Source organism: Perca fluviatilis, chromosome 15 (genome assembly GCF_010015445.1).
Source record: "Perca fluviatilis chromosome 15, GENO_Pfluv_1.0, whole genome shotgun sequence".
Classification (NCBI taxonomy): Eukaryota; Metazoa; Chordata; class Actinopteri; order Perciformes; family Percidae; genus Perca; species Perca fluviatilis.
Window position 1 is genome coordinate 21757605 of NC_053126.1, and position 27790 is coordinate 21785394.

The following is a 27790-nucleotide window of genomic DNA, read 5'->3' on the forward strand; positions in this document are numbered from 1 at the left end:
ACATTCATGGTCCCCAGAGGGTGAATCCTACTGACTTTTGGTGACTTTGGAGCCTCTAGTCTAGCATACACACTAGTCTTGCTGATGATGGACAGCCACACACAGAATGAACCGATTCAACAGGTTTTCTACCTGAACCTGATGAAGTACAGCATTTCCATCACTGGGTGTGGAGTTTGTTACACACACAGCAGCCGGAGGAAACACTGTAGACTCAACACAGCAAAGTGGACAGACACACACATAATGATGATGTGTAAATAATCTTCTTCCTGACTCTGTCCTCTTATAATCAATTTGACACCACTGCATTTACAGCAGGATGGATTTAAGTCATTCTAAAGTGTGGGTAAACTGTGTGATGCAAATAAAGAAGGTGTGTAAACTGAGTTCAGATGAGTTTACCCATCACACACCCCTGTCTGTGTATATTTTATGCCAAGAGAAAGACAGCTGTGCATTGTGTGCAATGCAGTAAGTGTGTGTGATGTTGGATAGAGGTGAAAGCAGCCGATGCCAGTTGTAACAGTCTGTCCCATCTTTGCCTTGTAAATCTGTGTCTCTCTCTTCTCTGGACACTTAGCTACCATATTCCTGCGTTCACTTCAGAGCAGCTCACATCTAAGCTCTTTATTGAAGTTATACCGCTTTTGGACAGATCACTTTTTTTCTGCTCTTCATGCAGACCATTTCAGGATGTTTGATGTAGTTTAGAAAATATAAACCAGACAGAAAAAGTGTGCCTTGTACATTCACTTCTAACTGTTGTGATTTTAAACTATGGCTTGCTGCAATCTAATTCTTGTTTCTGCAATGTAGGACTGTACAATAATGGAACATATATCTCTAGAGAATGTGTGTGTGTGTGTGTGTGTGTGTGTACACTTGAATGATATCTATAGAGTGAGTGAGTGAGTCTGGGATGTATCCTGGGTTCAAAATTAACTTTTTCATATATCATGAATATTGAATATCATGTAAACTCTCTTTGCTTTATTCTCTAATTACTCTTTCAAACTGTTCCATTGAAGAGTTTGAAAACTTGCCTCTCTAAGGCAAGTTTTCCCAGTTCTGTTGGTTGAGTTTATTTTGAGGCCATCTTCATCATAGACTCCCTAACTGAGTAAATGTGCTGCTGCAAAGTCTTCAAAATAATTTTTTTTTGTCCTCCTCTCCGAGGACAAGACCTGCTCAACCAGATGCAGGTTTAGCTGAGAGACCTGCATCAAGAGTGAGCCAGCACCATCACTCTGTAAGTCTTTGTGTTCATCCCATAATGTGTATACGCTTCATGGAGCTGAACACTAATATTAAGACCCCTGGAGGTGGCCCTCAGTGGCTTACAAGGTGGAAGAAGAAGAGCATACAACCATTAATAAACCCAACTGTCCCAGCCCCCAGGCTAAAAACAAAAAAACAAAACCTTCAAATTCAAGGCCAAAATTACTTTTTTTTGTGTCAGAGTGAACGTGATAATTTTACCATTGCAAAGCTGTTCATGAAAGTGATCAAGTTTAGAGATTTAGTTGAGATTATTTGTATTTACGCCTCTGACCGCCAAGATGGTTGATAGACTTAATGAGGAGGTTTCAGGTGCAGGTGTTGCTGCTTTGTTGGAGGCAGGTTTTGACCGTGCCACAGTCTGGGTTTATGCCCATATTTGTGGTTTTGCACTTTCTTTGGAACATTTTGGTGTATTTAAGAGATAATAAAACAATGGACTAAACTGCAACAGCAGCTGGTGAATTGTATTGAGCAGTATAATAAATCTGCTTTTGTTGATGGACACACATTGTGTAGGCTATTTTATAGGAAGCACGCATCATAACTAAATCTTACAGAATAACAGCCCATCAGTGGACTTTTAAGTGTAGGAACTGGTCACTACAGAGACCAAAATCATCCATCTGATGCTGGCCCCAGTACTCTTAACTTACACTTTTGCATGAACTGACAGCTTAGCTCCATGCTAACATTTTAGAATATATAATGGACCTGCTGACATAGTTTTTCCAGAAGTGAAAATTATCATTTAGTAGCTCTAAAGCTAAATGCAGAGTAACCCCAAATGTTTGCAGATCTGCGTGAGTTCCATTCTGTGCACCTTCAGATGTCTAAATGCATAATCCATTTACCTTTACATTTGCACTTTGAAAAATAATTACGAAAATATAAACTTTTGGAGTAGCCTAATACTCTCCATGCCTATCTGCACACTCCCTGCACTTAAACATGAAGGTAGAGCAAATGTATATCATCATCCATTGTCAGTCACTAAATGCTATGTACTTTTCTGTTCTTTTGCAAAGCTTCCATGTGGCATGAGCAGATATGTTTGATGAAAATGTTAATTTATTAATAGTTATTGGGAATGAAGTATCTGCTTTATTAAGGCTATAAGAAGTTATTTCTGTAAAGCCAACCTCCTGATTCTTAACCCTCAGCCAACATGCCATTAACCAGCTTGTTGTAAAGGTCAAGATCTAACTCTCCTTAGAGATTTCTTCCCCTCTTTCGACCTTAAAGATCCAATGTGTAGGAATTTCTCCCATCTAGCGTTGAGATCATATATCGCAATCAACTTTCTCGCACCACGCAGTTCAAAGTACATATTACAGCTACGGTAGCCTTCACGCTTCTTTCTGATGACGCCGGTCTCTTGCGCTTTTCAATATCCTTTTTCTTTTTTTGGGGTGAAGAAGAAGACTCCTGTTTGGATTTTGAATACGTGCGGTCCTCGATGTTTCCTTCTTCAAACTTGCCAGGCCGAGAAGCTATGATACCCATTAGCAGCATTAGCAGCACCTGTGAGTTTATCATGTGACAGCGAAAACCCGAAAGGCAGAGCAGTATGTTCTGTATGTCTCTTACCGGCTAACGTATTTCAAGATGGCGCATGAATGTGGAGCATCTGCGTCTACCCCAGTTGATGCAAATGTAAAATTTCAAGCCAATAGGAATTCTTGGAATTGATGGTGGTGGCAAATATTCATGAAAAAGTTTGTGAACTGGCAACACAAATTTTGAGAATGAACAACTAAAATTTTTACACACTGGACCTTTAAAGGACACATAAGGACAGCACACGAACACACACAGAATGTAATTTGTATGTATATATTGGGGCACACGTTGTTTCTAATATGCAGACCACAGTGAAACTGCCATCCAGATGTGTCTCCGCAGACACTGCACTCCCTGTTCTCATACTGTTCTCCGGGTAAATGAGCCAACACAGTCTGCACCACCTCTGACAACAATCAGCTCTTCTTTTCAAAGCTTTGACATCTCGTCTTGAGAAATTGACACTCTGCGTATGGATCTGATTTTTTTTTTTTCAATAGGCACCTCCCAAAACATGCAGACAGATAAATGTTTAGAGGTGAATCATGGATGAGGGAGTCATGAGTCAGACGTGGGTTATGTTATTGTCTTATGCTCAGTACCACCAGAGAAGACGATGTGGTGGTCTGCATGTGTGACCTCAGGTTTCCTCAGGTGGCATAACAACAACCGACTTCTTTCAAAGCATAATCATCATATGTGGTTCTCTAGTCAGACGTTTGCATTGAATGCTGCCGTGCCTGAGATTAAGACATAAACTTAAACATTAGATTGAGAAATGGCTGGGGACCTCCCACACTATAGGATATGAGGATGATCCTGGAGCCACCATGGGCTAATGCTTCTTGTACAGTCTCAACAGACTGTAGTTACACACTATTGCCCAAAAGAGCCCAATGACAACTGAAAGCCTGTTTAAAGTAGGATTACAATGCTCTTCTGTAGAAAACTATGGAAACTCCTAGAAAGTGGTGTTTTAATTGAGGTGGCAGCCTTGAGGGCTGTTTTTACAGCAGTATTGTGAGTGTGTGTGTTTATTGTTGCATGTTTTTCACTCACCAAACACCTAACACACACATAAAAATGATGTAATGTTTACTTTGCAATTTCCAGTGTACACATTTTACCATTTGCACTTCTTAAACATATTCTGTTTACTTTATCTCATTCTTTCTTTTCCCCCTTCTTGTTTATAGGAGGTGTAATGTTTACTCTATTAACAACAAGTCTGTTGATTAACCGTCTTTGACACAGGTGAGTTTATTTGGAGGAGGGTCGAGTTCAACACATCTGTCAAAACCTAATTTTCTACAAAAAAATCATATAATTTTTCTGTCTTCATTTTCATTTTGCACATTATGAGTATGTCTGAGTCTGTTCAGTGATAATTTATTCTCTGAGTGTTTATGTGTGTGCATGCAGGACGCCATATTGTCTTATAGAGCTGCTAACTGCTGTTCCTGATGCTTTTCGATTCTGACAAGAATGTCATTTTGGAGAAAAATACTGTTGCATGTGTTTGAAGACCTTCTACTGTGGTGCTGTGGAAAGCATCCTAAAAGGGGGCATCACTAACTGGTTTGGGAAATGCTCTGCTAGATCATAGAGCCCTAAAGAGAGTGGTGCACTCAGCATAGTATGCAATCGGATCAACACTCCCCACTGTGCAGGACTTATATACCAGAAAGTGCAGAACCAATGCTAGTAAGATTATGAAGCAACATACTACCAGCTTCCATAGGCACAAGCCCAACACAGAGAAACACAGAGAGACTAAGAAAAAGCTTCTTTCCTTAAGCCAACCGGATGTTGAACTCTTGTGCATCCTCTGTCTTATCTAGCACATTGTCCTCATTGAATCCTTTGCTCTGCCCTGCACATTGCATATTTGTGCTTAACTAAAAGGTTTTATCTTTGCATTTATTTTTTTAGAATCCTTATTTTCCACACTTGTCTTTTAGCACAACATAACTGATGAATCTTAAATCCTTGACTCTTTGTGCGTATGGAAAACCTGTTAATAGTGCGGTAAATGGCAGAAAAGTCAGGTGGGATGTTTGCTCTATTGCCGTTTTCACAGAGAAGAATTTCCTATCTGGCTTTTAGTCTACTGAAGGGATTTTTGAACCTAGTTGCTTTGTTGTTTTCGTCCTACATTTACTGTGACAGAAATCATTTGATATCTACCCAGTTAAACGGTCAAAAAGACTTTCAGAAAAATGTGAATGATGTGTGTGCATTCTCAGCTAATGGAAATGGACCAAAATGGGCCTTTGGCTTTGCCCAATCAGACCTGTGTGTGTGTGTGTGCAGAGGGCAGGACCGGGCAGTGGGAGTGTATCAAAGAGAATACCATATATAAGACATCAAGGGTAGCTGTGCTTTAAGTATCCATCCTTCCATCGGTCCATCAGTTGGTCTCTCTGCTCCTTTATCAGTGCTGCTTAGTTTTTTGTGCCCGTTCTCCATCATGCTGGTTCAAGCGCTGCTCCAGACCACGCTGGTTCTCTGGTTGGCTCAGCAAACTCTGCAAGGCGGTAAGAACAACAAGGGATTTCATAAGAAAAGACAAAACTCTGGTTGTATATTGATAACATCACAGTTTGACAAACTTTTTTTTTCTCAGTTTTTGAGATGATTATTTTAACAGATTTGGTTATGTTTCAGCCTGTCTTGAGCCCCATGTCACCACATTTTCTGTGCTCTTGTTGAAAGCATTTAATTCCTGATTAATTTCTCTACTGGCCTGTCATGTTAATTATTATAAGTTTTATGTATATTAAAAAGGTCAGATTGATCTATTTTGATTCATGGAGTTTTCAGATGTTGTGGATACTATTCACTTTTGTGTAATAATATTGGTTTTAATATTAGTTGAGAAAGTCATCAGGTTTAAAATCTAAAATATTGTTACCAAACTGAAATATTTGTTGTTAAAGTTAAACAAAATGATTGAACTTTTGACTATCAAAAATGTAAAGCAAAGTCTGATTATTTCTGCACACATTTGTAATCTTTTTTGGTAAATTTTCATTGCATTTATACAATGAGTACATACAATTTGTGGCAGTTGTCATGATAAGTTGTCACTTCATCAAGGAGCTATAAATACGTCATAAGCAGTATGATTTCACCTTGACAGCTCTGATGGATCTCCAGTGGTTCACTCTCACTAACGTGTTAAGTATCATGTCTGTGAGATTGAGGGAGAGAAAAAATTACTTGGACGTGGGCTCCTCCATCAGCGAGTCTCTGCGGTTTATACTATCTAATTTCTTTGAATCAAAGGATGCGATGAAAAGGTGGCAGAGGCAAGCAAAATGTGACGACCAATTGCGAGAAGAACAGACTCCACACAGTCACTCCATTTTGTCTCATCCTCTGTTTCCATCAATGGATGTCTGTTCCTCTCTCCTCCTGTTGCCAGGTCAGGTTGCAGTATTCATGAGACACTATAGTGGCATTTGTAATACTCAGTACTTTGAAGTATTGCCATCTATATGTCTCTTAAAGTACTCCCCCTATTAGGGACAGTGTTCAAAGAGGTAAAGGTAAAGTTCTGAAAGTAAAGTAAGTCTAAAAAATAAAATGAATGACACTCCATGTCAGTTATGTGTGAAACTATTAAGCCAGCAAACAGGAAGGTTTATTAAAAAGAGAATCTCCTGCAGAAAAAATCTATTGCTTTTTAAATAAATTACCCAGAAATGTAAAATACCTATTGACACCAGTGTTTATTCTCCCAAAAAAAAAGCAGTTCAAATTGTGCATCCTTTATTAGCCTATATACATCACTATCGTCATTTACAGTGGATACATATATTTAACTGTATATCTGTTTATATACAGTCTGTTTATACAGGTGTTTATTGTGTAAATATGTTTGTTTTATTACTATTATTATAACTAATTCAATTTTTTCTATTTATTATAATTTATATATTTTTTTCTACAATGCTTACTTAATGTGTATTTGTGTTATTCTGATTTGTGTACATTTTTTTTCTTTTGAGCTACTGTAGCACAGGAATCTCCCCAGTGTGGGATTAATAAAGTCTATCTTATTTTAACACATTTCTACTAATCTGGGTATACTGTGTCTGTAGTTTGGCAATTTATACATTATATTTAATATGTTGTTTCGTTTTAATTTATTGGTCTATTGTATGAAACGTTTTGAATAATTTAAACTGTACAATGTTACTGTATTTTTAAATGTTTCAGGAGTAAGACCTCAAAGTGTATCCTGGGGGAGAGTGCTGCCAGCCAGAGGTAACGTTATGCCACAAAGTTAGAGATTTTTTTTTTTAACTTCTCCAAGCATGTATAGCTACGTTTTAATTATTTTGAAGCAACGTTGAACAGTAGTTTTCTATGTAATTTATGACTTTTGAAGGTCTAGCCATGTTTGAAAGAATGTTTTGGGTTAACGTTAGTTAGCTTGAAACGTTAGCATTAGCAAGACTAGCTAGGCTGCTTGGTAATGTTGTAATCTTAGATTGTCCGCTTTTGTTTTTAGTTTGCCATAGACCAAGGCGTCATGATATTATTAACTCCTGGAAACACAAATAAGGAAAAAAACATTTTGCATGAATTTGCTCAAGTGTCGGTTTTTTTGGCAGGTGTGGGTAATATTGGAGTAAAACCTGGAGGTCAGTGGTTTTCTTTAGTTAGCATGCATTGGCCATTACACCAAATGGTTAACTAGTAATGACTAAAGTACACGTGTGTAAGTTATATAATGCCTTAAGATTAGCACCTTCACTGATTGATTTGTATGTTTGTGGATGCTTTGTGTGCAAGTGCTTTAGTACAAATACAGAGCACATGTAATATTCTTTGTGTAAACATATCACATGTAGGCAGACTACATGTACTGTAGGTAACATGTACCCATATGTAGTAGCATGTAAAATTAGTTATGTATCAGACATGTTTTAAAATATGTCCTGAGGGTTCTAACTCAAATCAAATGTTAGTTATCACTTTAGATGGACATGTGATATATAATCTGTATAATGAAAGAGGAAATTGTATTTCCTGCTTTAATTTAGGATTAATACATAGCTAACAGACATTAAATGGGCATAAAATCAACTTTCTTTTTGTACTTTTTCATCAGTTGCAGGTGCCCTTGGAGCACTGGGGAGCCGATATGGCACCAAAGCAATGAAGACTGGAAGTATGTTTAACTTACTCCACACAACATTGTCTTATATTACTTTCACTTCAGATAAGTAATGTTTGTATTTTTTTTCTTTCTTTAAATCTTAGTTGGCCGTTATCCAGGGGCTCAGCTTGGTGTTGGTAAGCTGTCTTAAGAACACATCTTTATCTATGATGCAGCCAAAAATAGTTTTACAGAACACAGGTTTGCCAACTGGCAAAGGAAGATGATTAATCAAAACAAATACAAAATATTAAGGACTTCTTTCATTAATGCCCATTGAACCATTATAGAGTGGGAGTTAATTTTAGGTAAATTGCAAAAAAAATAATTTAACGTAAATTGCAAAGTGAAAAAAAACCTCCTTCCAGTCCTGATGTAGAGAAACAATCTGTGTATCTAAAGTCTGAACTGGCAGACTGTGCTGTTCAACAACAATGTGAAATATGTTCTTTTGATTGTTTTGACAGGAGGTTACAGAGCTCTTGGATTAGGAGGTAGAGCAGGCCTGAAGCAAGGTGGATATGGAGGCCAGGGAGCCTATGGTACATCAACATATCCACTTATCAAACTTTCAAAGCCTACTTGCCTTTTATTATCTTCCCTTGACTCCTGTTGTAGATTACTAATTAGCTCTATGTAGAAAATAAAACTAAAAGATTGGACACATATTTCTTGTGATTGCAGGTGCTGCTCTGGGCACAGGAATGTTGGGGACTGGACTTACAAATGGACTGGGACTTGGCCAGGGAGGGAAACATGGTAAGACTGACATATATAGAGGAATATGTTATAATCCAGTTGATATTTTATATAGATATTGATAATGAATCAACACGGTTAACCACAGTATGTGTAGATGGGTGTTTGATCCTTTAAAGCAAGTATAACAATATCACAAGCAGTAAAGCACTACAATGAGTTAAATAGTTTATTCATGCATGTGTATAAATCAAAACACCCATAAGCATTTGTGGCAGCCAAATCTATTGAATACATTTATAGAACAGACAACTAATAAAACAAACAATATTTGAGTAATGATCGGGGTGATTTTTATATTTTTTCTCAGCCTTGTACTACAAACAATAGGCTCATTCATTAATAGCTGACTGACATATCTATATCTTTTTGCCAAAGTAACAACACTTTTGGTCATTTCACATGAACAATTTCTGTTTTTGTCTGTGCCTTCCTCACTGGGTTAAAGTGGACAGGTTTCAGAACAACATTTGAATCTAAATCAGAAGAAAGTTGTTTTTTTTTGCTAATGTTGCTAAACCACAATCATCCAAATCTGATCAAACCACACCCAAACAGTTCTAAGGAAGCGGAATATTTAGATATCATACTATTAATAAATATTAACTGGTATGTTTTTCCCAATCTTTGCTTGTTATTTATTTAATAATGCATATTCATGGTATAGAGAAATACCTAAGATTGAAAGTTTTCTGGGCTTTACACAACCCAGTGCAGTCTCCCATAAGATGTGTTCTCTAGCAGCTGTAAAATTGTCCGTGTGGAATTCAGATTTTGGCAGAAAACAAGGCTAAAATGAAATCAGACATGTGAAAGGTGCTGAGCCAATGAGACAGAGACTTGAAACGAATTTAACACATTTTTATATGTTTTTTTTAGAGGCATTTATACAATTATTGATGTATTCCTGTTTGTGTGTCTTTATCATCACCTTTATTCAAACCTGACAAGGGTTGATTGTAGAGCTGGGCAATAAATCGATATTGTATCCATATCGTGATATGAGACTAGATATCGTCTTAGATTTGGGATACCGTAATATCGTAATATGGCATAAGTGGTGTCTTTTCCTGGTTTTAAAGGCTGCATTACAGTAAAGTGATGTCATTTTCTGAACTTACCAGACTTTTCTAGCTGTTCTATTATTTGCCTTTACCCACTTATTACTGATGATTATTTATCAAATATTTCATTGTGTGAATATTTTGTGAAAGTACCAATAGTCAACGCTACAATATCGTTGCGGTATCGATATCGAGGTATTTGGTCAAAAATATTGTGATATTTGATTTTGTCCATATCGCCCAGCCCTAGTTGATTGTACTCTTTTATTAGCATTTCACTGAAGCAGTCTGTGTAATGTCTTAGGAAAAAAGAGTAAAGGTAAGGACAAAGACAAATCTTACGTGAACAGTTTCAGCTGTAGAAATATTTCTAAAGAAAACTGTTTCTGTGACTTTACAGGTTATGGTGCTGGCTTTGGCACTCCACCAGGTAAGTGATTAGATGGTTCCATGATTTCCTTACGTTTGTCCAAATGGAAGTACACAGTGAGTTACACTCTGTAAACCCTCTGTGTTTGTTTGATAAATCTCCACTAAGTGGCACTCTGTCATTGTCTGTGAACATGATGTAAGAGGCAGAAAAACCCAGGGCACTAGTGATGTAATCAGAGGGCTTGTCAGAGTTAAAGATTTGCTCCCCTTCCTCTGAACTTGGCTTTTTGTTTTCTTGGCAGGATATGGGGCTTTAGCCGGCATTGGCTATCCTGGAGCCCGACCAGGTAAGTGATGAATCAGGTCTTACCTCAGATCCCATTACTTCTTCCGGTATTTTCTAATGTACCATCGCTCCTGCCACAAACACACTTATGATGTCCGTATGAATAAAATCCGGTTTATCACATTGAACAAAAGAGAATGTGATAATTAGATTGCTCATTATCGCATGTGAAGGTAGCTGGGTAGTCTTGCAAAATATACGCATGAGTCCTACTCTACTAAACTGAGCTGCTTACCGTTACAAAGATCCTAATAGTAGAAAACATACCATAAGGCTGTAGACTTGTCTGGCCATAGTGTTGGCCTGGGTCTTTATTTTCAGTTAGCATCTTGAGTGAAATCATTTACAGTTCCCCTATCTGCTATTATTAGGAATTGGACTTGGGTATTCCACTGGACAGAAGTCTAAGGAACAGAAACCTGGTAAAAACTTCACCATAGCAATGTGTGGTGTTTGTGTTTGTGTTTGTCGGTCTGTCTCCGTCTTTGTTCTGTGTTGTATTTGTCTGTAACCTCTGTGAAATTGGTGTCTTGTGATTTACTGACGTTGAATTCATGCTAGCTTTTGTTTGCATGAAATCACATCTATCTACTGTACTATTATCACCAGCTCCTCTGTTTTATTTTGTGTGCGCACAGGGCTGATGTTTGACTGTCTTTGTCAATTAGTGTTTCATCTATGTTGCATGTTGCAAGAGTTCCCCAGCTCTTATTACCACAGTTTAAAGTCTGCGTTGATGTCTGTGGGGTACTTACTGCTGTGGTTTACAGGAGCTGAAGGGGCTGCTGGAATATAGGTTATACAAACTAAATACACTAACAACTTGATTAAGGTGATATTTGTGGAAGCTGTATGTTGCGCCATTGAAGGGATTGTTCATATTTTTTGTATGTATATCCAAAGTCAATGTATTACCTACAGTATCGGCTAGTTTGTTTGTGTTATTGTGTGACTTTGGTGAATCCGAACTAACCCTTTTAAAACACCAAAGTCACACAATAACACAAACAAACTAATCAATTGCGGCAGCGGTAGACCAGCAACTCCCTGGTTCTGCGAGGTAATATTACTGTTTTTGTCAAAGGAGTCTGGTGGCTTTGAAGAAAGCATAGATGGATATAACTGCTTCAGCTCCCTGTTGGAAATGGCTGTGAAAATATTTTAAATATAGCATACAGGTACTCCTGCCTGTTTCTCCAAACTGTGGGCGTGCTGTCCGCCATCTACCGTAGGTAAAACACTGACTATGGATAGGTATCAACCTATATGTTAACAACCCCACTTCAAAAAATCTGAACTATGCCTTTAAGCTTGTAATAATTTTTTTTTACTTTGAATTTTGCTCATTAATTTGATTTATTTTGGCACATTCTTGGGGGATATCAGGTTACTGTATAATAAAAAAATATATTCCCTCATTCTGGTTCACAGTAATTGGGTTATAGTATGCATGCAAACGCCTGTAGTTTCAATAAAACTCTTTTTCTTGAAACTTTTAAAACGTTTGCTGTGTACTGTTAGGTTTCTGCTTTCATGACAAGCTTTGTTTGTCAGTTGTCTTTGTCACACACTGGTGGGTGGTGTCTTTGTCCTGTGCTGTTAACATTGGTGTGTTTTATGGCATTTCAACAATTTTGGGTGCCAACATTTTGTTGTCATGCGTTGTGTTGATGTCATTGCTCTGACTCAATGGAACACGGCGGCCCCCCTCCGCTTTTTTTTTTTTTTGTTGTTTTCTCTCCTTGTTTCCCCCCCAAAGGTTTTTTTCTTCTCTGTTTTGCTCTATGATATTACTCTCCATTTGGTATTGAGTACTCTATGGATGGTGTGTTATATTGTATTGAATGCTCTGATACACAACAATTGAAATACAGAAGAGTAAATATTTTTGCCACTGCAGTGTGTTGTTGACCCTCAAAGAAACACTGTTGTCTCTGAACCACCAAGACGTCGTGAATGCATGATGATATTTCTCTGCCAGGTGTGTCTGCAGCAGATTTGGGTGGACCACAGATGGCCAATCTGGGCCAAGCTGTTCAAGATCAGAAGAGAGAAAAGAGCAAAGCACTTGGTCCCTCGTATGGAGACAGAAGTCTTGGACCTGAAATGCCCAACATCAGGAGAAGCAATATACTTACTGCTCCTGAATTACAGGCAGAAACTGGCTTTAGACCTGCTGTACTGCCACATGGAAGAAATGTCAAAAGCCTTGATCCAGTATTTAAGTCACTAAGTCCTGGACATATGACACCCCTTGATAAAAAGAGTAAAGGTCTTGGTCTGGCTGTTTCACAAGCACAAAGAGGAGAAGGTTATGAGCCTATAGTCTTAGAAAGAATAGGTGCAGCAAGCCATGGAGCTACATTGGCCACTGGTGGTGTAAAACAGCAACTGCCTCTTGATAAAGACAACATTAGAAGTCTGGGTTCTGCTTCCTCTCAGGTACAGAGTGCAAGAGACTATGATTTATCTATCCAACAAAATCAACGAGCCCCAAACTGTGGATCCGCTCGTGATTTGTCAGATGTGTTAGGAATCAATCACCATGAGCTTTTGGGTTCAGAAACACGGAGGACTCAAGGTTTAGTGCCCCAGGATCATGTTGGTAAGGACAGAAAACATCTTGTACGTGCAACTTCACAAGCGCAAGGAGAGAGAACCAATCAACAGCCTCTTTTACAAACTCACGATGGCAGAAGCAATATATTTTATTCTCCACAAGGTCAGGAAGCCAGAAGATATGTATCTGTTGTAGCAGACAGGCAGGGTGTCAAAGACCTTGGGCTTGTGGCTAAAGACAAAAATGGGCCTGGACTCCATGGGACTATAGCTGTAGAAAATCATCCTGCACAAGGAGGGGGTAGCTATGGACCAGTTATCCCAGGTGCAAGTGGAACCCAAAGTTTAGGCATCGCCTCCGTAGAAGGGCAGGAAGCCCAAGGCTTTACTGCTGATGGTCAGAAAGCAAAACATCTTTCCCATGCTGAACGTAAGTCAAAAGCTCTCAGTATCCCAGGACAGACTGGGAGGAATACCCAGGCAACAAGTAAGAACAAAGCTTTGTCTTCATACACCATCATAATGTCTTTTTGTGCATTATTGAGATCTACACTATATTTCCCCCCCAAAATTCCACTTTCTATCAGTTATCAAAACCCTTAATTACAAATGAAATGCAGTTCATTTTCATTTTATTTCATTTTTCGCCATCTTCTGTGATTTCTTTCTTGATTTCTTTTTCTTTATTCAAGCTTTAGTGCATAACTTTTTGATATTAATGATTGTCACTTACATTCAAGCCATTGCCAAATGAGTTGCTACAAAGCTAATTAAGGGTGTCAGCTCCACACAACTCTCTCTGTATTTTCTCAGCCATGTTCAGAAGATTGTGTCGTCCGGTGACTTTCGCGCACAGAAACTCAAGTGAAGATAATTACTCTTCTGAAGAGTCCATCATGTTTTTTTTAATCCTCCGTGTCCTCCTTGGCTACTAGCAACTGCGTGGTGGAGGGGTGGGGGCTGTGAGCGATCACGGAAGGCTTGTATCATGTGGATGTGCAGACAGTTTTGTTGTCATTACTAAGAATTCCTCATGGGGAGAGACAGAAACTACGCACTATAGCTTTAAAGTAACACAATTGTTTCCTCATTTTCACGTTGCTGAGAGATTAGTCTTCTGCAGGTTGGCAGAAGTCTAAATAATCACACCATTCACATGTCACTTACTGCGTCTTGGGATTATTGGGTAGCAATCTGATATATAAAAAGCATACATTTATATCTAATGGAGATACAAACAAGGAGCTAACTCCTAACAGCTATCTGGAAATCAGCCACATGAAAGAGCGAAACAGTGTCCTTGTATAATTTTTTTCACCTTTGTATGGATAGAGAATCATAGCATTCATCAAGCCTTAATCATTGTGAGGTTGAATCACAGATTCCTTTTGAGAGTGATGATCCGTTTTCTGATGTACAGGAGAGTGAGCCAGTAGTAAACAGTCTCCTGTCCTCTGGCATGCTGAAAAAATTAAACAAATCTTCCTGAATTTAGACATAAAATAGATTATTATTATTGAATAATTTTGGTGTTTGTGTCACGATCCAGGTGCTTTAGGGGCCCTCAGCTGCTAACAGTAGGGGTATGCACCTGCTAGTTTCTCAGGAAACAAATAAGTAACATACCAATTGAGAATAAATACAGAACTCTGAAGCTCTTTCCTGACCATAGATTGTGTAGTTGAGTCTCCCAAAAAGCAAAAGCATGTAAAAATGGACTGCTTCTTGGTAACAGGATTAGTCTGGCTTCTGTTTATACTAAACCAACTGTCAGAGGGCATTTGAGAGCTAAGAAGTAGTAATGTGTTTGTGATCTCTGTATATCGAACCAGAAAGCATACTTTAATATTCTTTCATATCTGCTAGTCGTACACTTATCCTATTTGAAAGGTTTTTCCAAAATTAGGAAAGTCTTCTGTCATTATAAAAGTTGGATAACTCCTTCATGAGGTCAAAGTCCCACAGCCAAAAACAGACTTTTCTATTGTCCTTGGGACATTTGTTTGTGGATGGTGTTGTAGTATTCACTAATACCTTGGGCTATGCATTTAAGGCTCATATTTACTTCAGGGTTGATTCAGATGATCTCTTAATCATTGACATTACAATATTTATTTAATTACGGTTGATGCATGGTAAACTGTATCTACAAGTATAGTACATCTTGTACAGTTTCCTAGAAAATGGCTTATTTTTGCTCTAAGCAATGGTAAAAACCTAATATCACCAACATCATCAATGTGTCTCATTGTGTGTCTTTCTGGTTATACATAAAGTGAGTTTTAGGTTGTCACATACTGTTAATTTGAAGCAGGCAAGCAAACTTGAGTTATTTAGCACTTTTTAGAACAGAGATTGAAAAACTGTTGAAATAGACAGAAAAGACTATATGTAAAACAAGGAAAAATGTGTATATGACCCACAAAGAAGACGTTATAAAGAGATGCTGAGTGTGGTTTTTGGGATTAATTCCAGGAAAGTGTTAAGTGGAGAGGGTGCAAAAATCCATCAAACCCTGGAAAACATGTTAAAATCTATTGTGTGTGTGTTTTGTTTTTTGTTATGCTGTCAGCTGCACATGTCCAACAGCAGCCCCTGAATCTACTGTGCAGCCCCCGTGTCTACTGTGTATGGGAACGGTTTTATTATGTGTTTAAAACGTGATTTTGATTTAAACAGTAAGCAGTACTGAGCGTTCGATAGTCATGTTTTCTCTGTGAATATTGGCACTAGTGTTTTTTTAATAAATAAATAAATCAGGGGTCATGTCCTTCCAGCCAACAGAAAATCACAGGTGATTTTGCTAAGCTTGTGTTGACTTCCTCCACAGGATATATGGGTGGAGCAGGAAACTATCTGGGAGCAAGCCCGGGTGCCGGGGCCTACGGAGCAGGTAATGTTGGGCACAAACACACAACACAGGAAACCAGCAGATTTTGATTTAGTTTTGCCAGCAAATGGAGATGTTGATGTAGATTTACACTACCTGTGGTAAATGATTCCCATGCACGGCCTACAGGTTTGGGACAGGGAGGATACTTGGGTGGTGCAGCTGGCAAACTTGGAGGTACATGTTCATTTATATTTTTCTTTTCTTTGTTTTCATTTGGCATTTTTTCCTTTTGCACCATGTCCTAACTCCTAACTCTTTCTCTAAAATAAATCTCAGCTGCTGCTGCTCTTGGACAGGATGGGTATCCCCTAGGCGTTGCAGGGAAGTTACCTGGTGAGGCTGGGGAATAATTTAATAATTTAATAATTTAATGTGTCTCCTTTCTGAAGTATTTTCAATCTCAGTTTGTACTCTCTTCATCTAAATGGCCTCCTCCACAAACGTAATGACATGCAAATGTAGAAAATTTTCTGACAAAATAATCTTAAGAGAATCAGACATTTTCTCTTAAGTGGATGCCTTTTCCTCTTCTTTTGCATGCATAGAAGTCAGAGCATCTATATATATATATATATATATATATATATATATATATATATATATATATATATATATATATATATATTTATATCTTTCCGTGTTTCATATTTGTCCCAAGTTAAGTGTTGATGTCCTTTGGTAAACAAATGGAGAAGATGCAAGAGTCTGTTTCCCATGCAATATGTTTTGAATGTGTGTTATTACAGGCTATGGTGAGGGAGCAACAGGACACCTGGGTGCCATGGCAGGCAATGGCTTTGGTAAGTGGCAACTCATTAGTACATGCACAGAGAAATTCCAATGCTACCACTCAGATTGTGTACTGAGAGTTACAGAAGGCAACATAGAAGACAATTTAAATATAAAAAACAAAACCTTATCCTTGAAACTTTCTGCCTGCAATGACCGGGGATTCCTCTTCATTCTGCTTGGTGTCAGAGGGAATCTGCATCAAAGCTGTCACTGACAGGAGTGATGATATTCAGTTAAGACAAACTGATCCTTTGCGTTTAGGGACTTTCTTTGTTCTTTTTCTAAGATGTTGGCGCAAACGCTTTGCCTACAGGTATTTCACGTGCATTCAGAGGGCTCTCTTGAAGATTTCCTCTCTTTTTTAGATGTTTTAACATATAGCTCCTTCTCTCCGCAGGTTATGGGAATGGTTACAGCGATGGTCACGGGGCTGGTGAGTGTCATTTGAAGAAAAAAGGCGAGGGGTTAAGGAGAACTCAGTCTAACTCACAGACATAATTGTAATGCTAATTAGAACTATGTTTCAGGGCTTGGTTACCCTTCAGAGTTAGCTGATGGTGCTGAGAACAAAGCAGGGAAGCATCAAGGTAACTGTTTTGGGGAGTTATAACCTGCTAAAACCCATAACATTTGATGGCACTAACCCGTAGATGCTTTAACATGGGACAAATATACAACTGACAAAATAAGAGGCCTTCAAGGAAGCACACATGTCCAGTATGGTATTTTATCCACTGGGTGTAGCTATTGTCTCTTATTTATAGAAGCTGACCAGTTTATTCTGGGGGTTTCTGACCTCCTGCTCATGTAGTTGCTTTTCACACAGTTTAATTTAAAGGTGTGAATCAGTTAATGGATTAACAGTGTCTCACCTGCATGTTTATATTTGTTCTAATTTTCCCAGCCCTCAGTACAGGAGGCTACGCTGGACAGGTCCAGGGGGCGTATGGTAAGAGATTTAAGGATGGAGCAGCATTAGAGATGACACTGTGTTCCTTTGGCTGCCAAACACTTAAACTAATTGAAACACTAGAAGTAGGAATGACTCCACCAAGCTTGCACAATCAATCAATCAAATAAAATTAAACTAGTGGAAAAGATGATATGATCAAACACTTCCCTGGAGCGATGTACGATATTGGATTTTGGCCGATATTCTATATATTCTGTTATTTTCAAACTCATTTTGTCTGATGCCGATACCGGTATATACAAATCTTTTTTTTATTTCACTGAAGAGAACACCAAGTTTCTTCTGTACTACTTTTTACTACTACCTATTATTATGTTATTCTCATTTGTCTTAGATACAGACATTAAACAAGACAAAAAACATTTAATTCTATTATAAATGTATCATTTTACAAATTTTACAGCAGCTAGCATGCAAGACATAGGAACTTAGCTTGGGTTTTGAGGAGTAGTAACATTTATACACCGACAGATAAACTGAACACAAGCGGAATAACCTCCTCCAATTCACCAATAAGAGCTCTGTATGAATATTTTGTCTGTGATGTCACTGAAGCCCCCCTTGTCTTCTTTCAGGAGCACATGGTGCAGGACTGCACTCAACTGGTGGCAAATATGGTGAGCAGTGCTGACATGACCTCATCCTTCTGTCATGCTTCTATCAATGTAGCTTTCCATGCATGAGTCAGACTTGAATTAGTGGATAGCACAGAGCTGGTCATGTGTGGGTGAAAGGCTGAAAAGAGAAGAGATATGAGTAAGTTTCCCCATCAGATTTTTTTCCTTGCAGGAGGAGGAGCTGCTCAGGTTCCTTACGGTAATGCTCCAGTGATTCCTACTGGACTGGAGGGTAAGAGCTGCATGCGTTTGCAAGTACATCTGTATTACAGTACACATCATAGTAAGTTGTATCAAACAATTGCACTTAATAAGTTCTACCATGGACATTGAAAAAACTCATTTCCTGATTGGCTGGCGGGTGTCTAATAAAGTCAAAGAACCGCTAAATATAACAACAACAAGCGTATGTCCCAAAATGTTGAACTATTCCTTTAAGGTAACCATTGCAACAATACTTTTTAATAAAGCATAATACTTTTGGATCTTACTGTGAGTTAAACAAAATTGACTAAAGAGATCTCGTTTTGCCTGTGGTAAGTAAGGAGCCATGTTGTAAGCATAATGATACACTCCAAGGTGTCCAGATATACAAAAATAAGGATCTTGAAATGAATTTTGTCACATCAGACTATTTATTTAGTCGTCAGTCACAGTATTAAGGGCCTTAAAATGCTGTACGATACAATAACGAAAATAAAATCGACACCCCCCAGCCTTAGGCCCTCATAAACTCCAACAACAAAATACAACCATCATTCTCATTTTGTTACACCACAGTCACCCCTCCTGTTTACCATAACAAAGTTTACAAAACATCACAGCTACTAGAACAAATACTTAACAGATTTGTCACCCCATCCCCCCCACCCCTAGGAGATGGCGGCTACCCGTATCCTGCTCAGCAGCTCAACCTTGGTGCTGAAGGCACCAAAACCGCCAACAAATATGGTGAGAGAGTGAGTGTGTGTGAGCTATGAGGTGTGAAAAATAACGATTTTTCTGTTTCTTTGAAGCAGCGGGGTGTGATAAGTCCCACTGAGGTTGGAACCGTCAGTTGAGCAGATAATATAAAAAATGGATAACAATGCTATAACAGTGCTATAACAATGCTTGTGATCAGAGACTGCTTTGAGGATGTTCTGTGTGTGTTTGTGTCTCTATGTCTACAATACTTATGTCTGTTATGACTCATCAGTGTTGCCTTAATTGAAGTTCAATTGTGATCAGAGACTATGCTTTGAGGATGTGCTGTGTGTGTTTGTGTCTCTATGTCTACAATACTTATGTCTGTTATGACTCATCAGTGTTACCTTAATTGAAGTCCAATTATCTACATGTTGTGTTGTTTCAGGAGCTGGAACAGGATATGGAGTTCAGCAAACAGGTGAATTTTCATGCACTCTCACCAAATAAAACACAAACATCCTTTCACACAATGCACAAGGCCCCTACTGTCACAGAAGTACAGCACATTGCAATTCACAGAGGTGGCTGCATGAGCATGTAGTATTTTTAGTATGTCTTGCATAATTGAGATTTGAATTTCTTTGTATAACCGTTAGCTGTGCACATTTTTCTAGCTACTCCTAAAGTCCAGACATTCATAATATAAATGTATTTTGTGTATTTGTTCTGTTTTATAAATGTAACATCTTTGCTTGTGTTTGAAAAGGTTATGGTGCACAGCTGGGAGCAACTCAAGATGCCTTGGGTAAGCAAGAAACCCCCAGACTTCCTCATTTATGATCAACTTCCACTCACTTTGCTGTTTCTGGTGACCTTATTAGTCATGTCTTCTTGCATAATATTACAGTGGCAGCACAGAGTGCACTGCACATTTCGCTGTGCTACACAATAGCTTTCATATCTAATTATAGTATTGTGCAGTTTTGTATGTGTCTAAATATTACTGTGCTTTCAAACATGCACATTTTCTTCCTGAGTAAAACACACGTGGTAAAGCTATTCTTGGAAAATGATTTCTGTACTCATAATTGTTCTTTTTACATGCTCTGAACATGTACTTTTACCTGAATTACTGTCATGCCAAAAGTACAACTGCATGCATTATGGATTATTTTCCACTCAAGGGTATGGGGCCTAATGTTGGCTGGGTCCTAACCAGTTTTTTGCAATGTTTAACCTACAGTAGCTGTCATACCTCTTTTTCTTGATGCTGCAGTTTCCTTCTGAGCACATTTATAACATTGAACTGGGTTAATCCTTTCACAGGAGAGCAAGCTGGCCAATATGGTGGAGTAAACGGTGCCCTTGGAAATGGATACAAAGGTTAGAATGAAGGAAGGTTTACAATTGGTGCATGAAGGTCCAGTTAAAACATTATAAAACTAATATAATAATAAATAATATAATATAAAACTATTAAAACTTCCACCAAGGGGTCATGTGATTTCATTACCACTGTATTAATTGTGTTGTGGTCTTGTTTGTTATCAACCAATCAAATTCATCGTTTCCTGATTCAGTATCTTTGTGTTCCTCCCCCCTGTCCTCTTTGTCTCTGTCTTTAACCAGGTTAATTCAAATGACCTGGACTTCTTTAAGTGGATCATTTCCATAATGTGTTCAGTGTAATGTGTTTTAAAGCTTTTTGTGTGTTTCATCTTATTGGGTCCTGTTGTGTTGTCTTGTGCTTTATTTTTCGTAACCTCTGTGTCTTTCTCTGTAAGTGGACATTTGTCTTGTTTGTCCAAAACCTGCAGTGCCCCACCAGTCTTATTCTGTCAACACTGGAAAAAAGTGGTGGTGATTGATTTGCCTCAGTGTTTTAAAATAAATATTAAAATGATGATTTAACTGTTTTAATCGAATCCATTATATATCAAATGATGCGGAATGGAAACTTTTGAGTGAAAACATTGTACATAATGTTTACCTGCATGCATTGTTCTATGTCATAGTGTTAGCAAAGCCTCATCCGTACACAGGAAGTTTTACCACTTCCTTTCTCATGTCATGCAACACTGCCTAAGATAACTTCATGAACACTCAGATCAAAACAATGAGATAAAACATCAAATACTTCAAGCAGTTCAGATATTATGATTTTATTATGGATACACATAAACAATAACACAAAATAATGTAATTTAAATACATAAAACACTAGTAGATATTATAAATGATTGTATACAATAGATAATAAAATGCTACAATGTGATTGCACAATCACAAAACATACAATCTTTAAGCATGTTATTTTTGTATCTGCAAACAAAAAGATATACAGCAAATAAAGCATGAATAAGTGTATAAGTAAAAGCTGCATTAACAGCAATAACAGCAATAACATGTATACCTCTTTTACACCACTGACCGGGGTTGGGCCAGGGTTGTCTGATCAGTGTTCAACCCTTCTTTTGGCAGTTTTGCCTGTAAAACTCTGCTACCGCTCTGCAAAAGGCAGACTAGTGAACTTCCGGGCACTCACTGTCAGTGGACAGTGGACTGTTTGAAAAAGAATTGAATCGCTCTGCTCTGCTGCTGTTGAAATTTGCCTGTGAAAATCCTAGTTTTATACAGTATATGGTGAAACCCCAGCGTAAAGCACAGTGTGACAAAATTGATGTTGTTGTTTTCTCAAAGTGTGTGGCAACCTGTGAGGACTGCCCCACTGTCATTTTCAACCAATCACATATTTAGTCCTGCCCTGGCTGGTAGTAACCCAGGTCATGTGCAAATCACATTGAAATCAATCCTTGTCCTACCCTGATCCAACCCACCTCACATTTTGAATATTCTTTTTTTGAATATTTAAACAGCAATATATTATATATATATATATGTAATCTGAATCTTTTGCTGATGTTAATTTCTGAAAGCCTATACAATACTCTTCTGTCAAACACATCTACAGAAATTGTAAACTGCAGACTCAAATGTAAATTAAACAAAACTAAGTGAACATACCAAGTATTAGGAAAATATTTCCATAATTGAGTTGCAGCTGTCAACACATTATATCTTCTCCCCAACAGACATACTTCTCATTCATTGTGATCAGTAGAGATTTAATAAAGGATGGATAAAGGGTTTTGCTTCAATTAACCTTCATAAAAAGAGTAATGTTGCTATGTAAGCATGCGTAAAGCAAAACATGGGTGTTATATCACATCAACAAAATATAAAGGACATTTTCCTAATGTTGAGTTTCAGCCACTTTCTCAACATTTCGTCAATTCTTCCCTAACTGATGTACCTCTCATCTTTATTGATCAGCAGAGATTTAATAATGGATGACAGTTATGGATGATACCTTTTGCTTAGATTACACGCGTCAGTACACTAAAAACAATTGCTAACACCTTGAATATAAGCATCAGTAAAGCTAAGCATGGCTGTTATATCATATCAAACTTTTGAGTCTGGGCAGTAAGACTCAGGTTTTTCTGTGAGCTTGTTTCATCCACAAACACACCCATCTCTAAGAGGATGGCCTTTGGAACAGGATGTGCATGACGGGACACATACAGCCTCTTCAGACTTTGACTCATTGGCGAAGGTTTATAGTCCTTGCATAAATCTCCGCCTAGACTCGGAGCACATTTCACCTCCAATTTGTAGAATAGTTGGCCATGTTGCAGGTTACAGAGATCCTGCTTGACTCCAGCAGAGAGGTCCTGCTCACATTCTCCCAACAGGTCGTCGTCCCAGTTGTTGTCCTCATCCCACACTTCAAATCTCACTTTACTTCCCGCTGACAAATCCTGGGAGCCTAGGTCGACGACCATGGCCCAGTGTGGGTTGTTGTTGTTGTGAATGACAGGAGAGCGTCGGACCATCTGCCCGTTGAAGGACACCTTCACGTAGCCATCCGTGGCTGTGGTGTGGTCTCCCCAAAGACCAGAAGCCCGCTGTACAGTTATGATGACCCGTGCCATGCCCTTACGTGTCGGGCAGCAATCTTGGTTTACAGCAGGGTCATTGTGGCATTGGCAGACACAGGTATCCCTTGGGTCGCTCTTGATGCCGGCCTGACAGCGGTCAGTGCAGTTCTTCCACAGGCCTTTCTCCAGGATATAATGGCTGATGGCTGAGCGCAGGTTCTTACGGACAGGGGTGTTAGTAGGCAGTAATTCGTGAAGCGAGTCCAGGGAATATGAGACTATGTCTGGGTTCTGTGATAGTGAGTTCAGCCATTCTTTGTAGGCTGCTGGATCTTTGTCAGCAGAGAAAAGAAGGTCTGGCTCTGTGGTATAACCCCCTTTTATTTCTGTGAACCTGTAGAGGAGAGAGTTAGTTAAAGAATTGAGCCAATTTGGCTTTTCTGGTCTTGAAAATAGTTATTTCTAAGAGTGTATTCAGTCAAAGTATGTAAATAAATAGAAATTGTGAGAAAATAAATGATAAATTACCTATCATTGAAGAGGCTGGAGAAGGATGTCTTACTTTCCATCTTGTTAATGTCCTTCTGGCAGTGTTTTGCTTGAGTTTTTATTGTAGCTTTAATGCTGGCGGACGCTTCAACTTCCAGGCACATTTCTACCTCCTCCAGGCTGAGGCCCTGCAGGCTGGCCTGGCACTGCCTGATGCTGGTCACAGATAGAACACTTCCTCCCAATTTCACCTGGAATTATATATTTAAACACATACTGCATAAGCAAATGCTTTACTTTGTTGTTCATTTTATTTTATTGGTTTTTGTTTTTAATAATTTTGGTTTACCTTGGTAACATAATGGGTGCCAAAGTTGTCAATCAGTTTGTAAAATCGTTGCTTGTATTCAGGGCTGTAGATTTTGGGGAGCTGTTTCACTGCCTTTTGAAATTCTCTGTGCAGCTTGGGAGTGCCGGACACTCTATAGCTGTTAACAGTGAAACACCAGATAACCAATATTAAAAAAGTGTATTAAAGTATTGCATTTATTTTCAGAGCTAGGAGAGAACATTTTTGTGTGTGAAGAAATGTCATCATCTTCTTACCTGTAGAACTCACAGGACATGCTGTGGCTTGTGAAGCTGAACTTGTCATTCTTTGTTCTTTCCATGGAGTATTCAGCCAATTTAGAATTAGTACCAGCTAGCATCACTGAGCCGCCTTTTTCACCCACATTAACATCTAGATTGGCCTGCCAGTTGTTTTCCACAGAAGAGGTGCTGGAACTGACCACAGACTCACTGGATCGGTGAAGTGTACTGGCCACTTTCATGCTGCAGGACTGCTTTGGTCTCCAGTCCACCACTGACAAGGGGAGCTTTTGCTTTTTGTTTTCCAGATAGGGGTTGCTACAAAGGGTGCACGTTTTATCCTTGTGTTTCCACTTATTCATGTCGAGCACAAAGGCTCCTTTACGTTCCATTTTGGTGATATCAAAGCCTTCACCAGCCAAATTGGTACCTGGAGCAAATTCTGCATCCAGGCACTGTCTGGGTGTCCCCTGTACGCATGATTGATACGTACACTGAGGGAGGGACAGCACGAGGCTGGCATAGAGGCAAATATTCAACAGAAACATGTTGCTGTTAAGTTGGTAGTGGATGCAAACTGATGGTTTATCCTGAAAAAGAAACATTTTAATGAACAAACATGAGCCATTGAAGCAGTAGTACACCCTTACTAGTTGCATTTCTCAAGGACGCACACACACACACACACGGACGCGACAGCACAGTCTCTTTTTCCTTTCTCTCAACTTTTCCCCCATTTGTGTGGCGCGTACCCGCTCGCGGTGTGAAGTGTGTGTCCACGCTATTCTCGCTCATGTAGGGAACCTCGTGAATTAACCTGCAACATGTCAGCTGTTTGGAAATTCTTCAGCATGTGTGCAGAAGATAACAAGTTTACAATATGCAACACCTGCAAGGAAAAAGTAGGGCGTGGAGGGACGACACCAAAAACCAAAATCACATTTTTTTGGTTGGATATTGGATGTGAAAAGAAGGAAATGGTTCTAACACTGCACTTTAGATGTGTGTGAATTTCCCACACCAGGAGTAATTTATATAGTTCTATTTTATAGTGATCCATTATCGGCTCAAATAATGTTCTATGTAAGAAAAGATAGAAAATAAATATTTGTGTGTGCTGTAAAGTGGTTAGAAAAAATGAAATCGGAATCGGTTAAAATCTGTATCGGCTGGCCTAACTCAATGAAAATCGGAATCGGCCTAGAAAGTTGTAATCGGTGCATCTCTAATTAATATGCGTTCCCCCAGCCTGCCTATGGTCCCCCAGTGGCTAGAAATGGCGATAGGTGTAAACCGAGCCCTGGGTATCCTGCTCTGCCTTTGAGAAAATGAAAGCTCAGATGGGCCGATCTGGAATCTTGCTCCTTATGAGGTCATAAGGAGCAAGGTTACCCCCCCTTTCTCTGCTTTGCCCACCCAGAGAATTTGGCCCACCCATTAGAGAGAGACATCATGGCTTTCAAACAAGCAAAGTGTCAGTTGGTCAAGGCCACACCCCCATCCCATACACAGAAATGGCACATACTAAGGAAAGCTCATTGTGGGACTGGCTCTAGTGGCTGTAATTCTGCACCAAGGCTGAATTTCGGGAAAGAGACTTCAGATACAGTATTAGGGGACCACTAAGGTCTATATAAAAGAGACTTCAGATACAGTATTAGGGGACCACTAAGGTCTATATAAAAGAGACTTCAGATACAATATTAGGGGACCACTAAGGTCTATATAAAAGCATCCAAAGAGAACCATGTCATGGGACCTTTTAAAATAAGGCCTTGTGGTTTGAGTCTCATCTGCACAATAGATCAGTTTCACTTACAAGTGATAACTACCTTCTTTGAATTATTCCTTTTGTGGTGTACCTCAAGGCCCTATTATGCTTTTACTTGGGTTTGCTTATAGAAAGGTTTTTTATGTGCTTTTCATGCTGCGATTAAATGTAACCCCCAGATTTTTTGACAGCTGGCTTAGTGTATGAAGCCAGAGCACCCAAACTCAAAGCTGGACTGTTTGGCGTGCATGAAGTACTGAAGATGATACACTCAGTTTTATCTTTGTTCAAATTAAGAAAGTTATGTGAAAGCCACAACTTAATATCATTAATACAACTAAGCAGGGAGTTTAGTGCAACACTGTCATTAGGTTTCATAGGCAAATAAATTTGCATATATCTGCATAACAATGAAATGACAGATTGTGCTTGCCTATAATAGCCCCTAGGGCAACATATATATGGATAATAGGATTGGGCCAAGAATTGAACCCTTAGGTACCCCACAAGAGAGAGAAGCAGGTGATGAGGATAGGTCACCAATCATGACAGAGAAGCTCCTATTTGCCAAATAGGAGCTAAACCATTTAAGTGCCGAGCCTTGGATGCCTACACAATGATCAAGGCGAGAGAGGAGGACTGCATGGTCCATTGTATCAAGTGTCAATGTTGAATCTGCCTTAAAATCTGACAAACTCTTTCATTAGTAGTAGCTTTTTCAGCATTAGGTCTATTGCGAAAATAAAACCTTATGTGACTTAAGAATCAGGAGACTTTGTATTTTTTGTATCCTCGCATTTTGACTGCTGTAACTTTCTTAATGCAAGTCAGTCAGTCAGTCATCCTTGTCTTGCCTGGGCTTTCTCAAGAATCTTTTTTTTACTGGCAACAAGAATGGAGATGGAGATGTTTTCGTTTCCTGTTAAACACTGTATGGATTGACACATGTTTATATCTCAGATCTCTTTATCCCCTATTCCAACTTTAGACTTCTTAGGTTTTCTGATCAATTACTCTAATCCATTCCACATTCTTAGTCAAACATTCGTTGTTGCCCAAGAGACTGTGAAAGATTTTAACACATACTGTCAGATTTTCCCGGTCCATCGCCAAATTTAAAATCCGGTCCTAAGACCAATCTTTTTACAACTGCATTTGAGTCTCCACAATTATCACAACTACATGATTGCTTTGGTTAACATTTGCTCTTTAAATAATGGACTTGTCTTACAGTATAATAGCTTACTGAATGTTTAAGACTACTGCTCTCACAAATGTGACAGAACTAAACTATACTATTGCATTACTCACTGATACAGCAATAAACAGTTTACCCGATGCTAAAACACATTAAAATACCCACAGGCGGTTATGTATATTTAAGTAAAAGGAAAAAATATTTCCATATGAGCACATCAGCATAGACTCACCTTTGTCTCGCCTGTTCACGCTGCAGTTGTGAAACTGACTGTGAGCATGATTATCAGTGCTTTGCGTTTAAAAGTCAAAAAAGCAGGCACAGAGTTGGTGGGGGGGTGAGGTGACAGTGGTCTTTAAGAGAGCAGGGGGGAAAAAGTGGTTTGACAGTTTCATCGTTGTTGAGCAGACCCAGTACTGACTGAGGGGAGGAGCTTGTGGTCTATAGACATCTCAAACAGGTAGTGACAACATGAAAGTGAGGTTGGCGTTCCAGTCAATAA

General features: G+C 38.8%; 2 protein-coding genes across 8 annotated transcripts; one reads left to right on the top strand and one right to left on the bottom strand.

Moving 5' to 3' along the window:
* Nucleotides 1-4569: 4569 nt before the first annotated feature.
* LOC120575107 (glycine-rich cell wall structural protein 1.0) lies at nucleotides 4570-21204 on the top strand. Of its 7 annotated transcripts, none has more exons than XM_039825727.1 (25): nucleotides 4573-5381; nucleotides 7069-7116; nucleotides 7467-7496; nucleotides 7967-8026; nucleotides 8119-8151; nucleotides 8482-8556; nucleotides 8699-8773; nucleotides 10238-10267; nucleotides 10512-10556; nucleotides 10927-10977; nucleotides 12537-13601; nucleotides 15945-16007; nucleotides 16134-16181; nucleotides 16284-16340; nucleotides 16754-16807; nucleotides 17197-17232; nucleotides 17327-17386; nucleotides 17704-17748; nucleotides 18348-18389; nucleotides 18562-18621; nucleotides 19266-19340; nucleotides 19744-19776; nucleotides 20065-20103; nucleotides 20625-20681; nucleotides 20928-21204. In XM_039825727.1, the coding sequence occupies exons 1-25, from the start codon at nucleotides 5315-5317 to the stop codon at nucleotides 20930-20932; spliced, it is 2253 nt and encodes a 750-aa protein (XP_039681661.1). In that variant the 5' UTR covers nucleotides 4573-5314; the 3' UTR covers nucleotides 20933-21204. The 7 variants fall into 7 exon arrangements, with proteins under 7 accessions (XP_039681665.1, XP_039681662.1, XP_039681661.1 ...); XM_039825730.1 differs by having other exon boundaries at nucleotides 4575-5381; nucleotides 12537-13544; XM_039825731.1 differs by lacking the exon at nucleotides 17327-17386 and having other exon boundaries at nucleotides 4570-5381.
* On the bottom strand, nucleotides 21043-27658 carry LOC120575109 (perforin-1-like). Its single transcript, XM_039825734.1, has 5 exons — nucleotides 27521-27658; nucleotides 24335-24909; nucleotides 24078-24216; nucleotides 23768-23979; nucleotides 21043-23633 (listed from the first exon to the last, which is right to left on the bottom strand). The coding sequence occupies exons 2-5, from the start codon at nucleotides 24865-24867 to the stop codon at nucleotides 22754-22756; spliced, it is 1764 nt and encodes a 587-aa protein (XP_039681668.1). The 5' UTR covers nucleotides 24868-24909; nucleotides 27521-27658; the 3' UTR covers nucleotides 21043-22753.
* Between the last annotated feature and the right edge of the window lie 132 nt (nucleotides 27659-27790).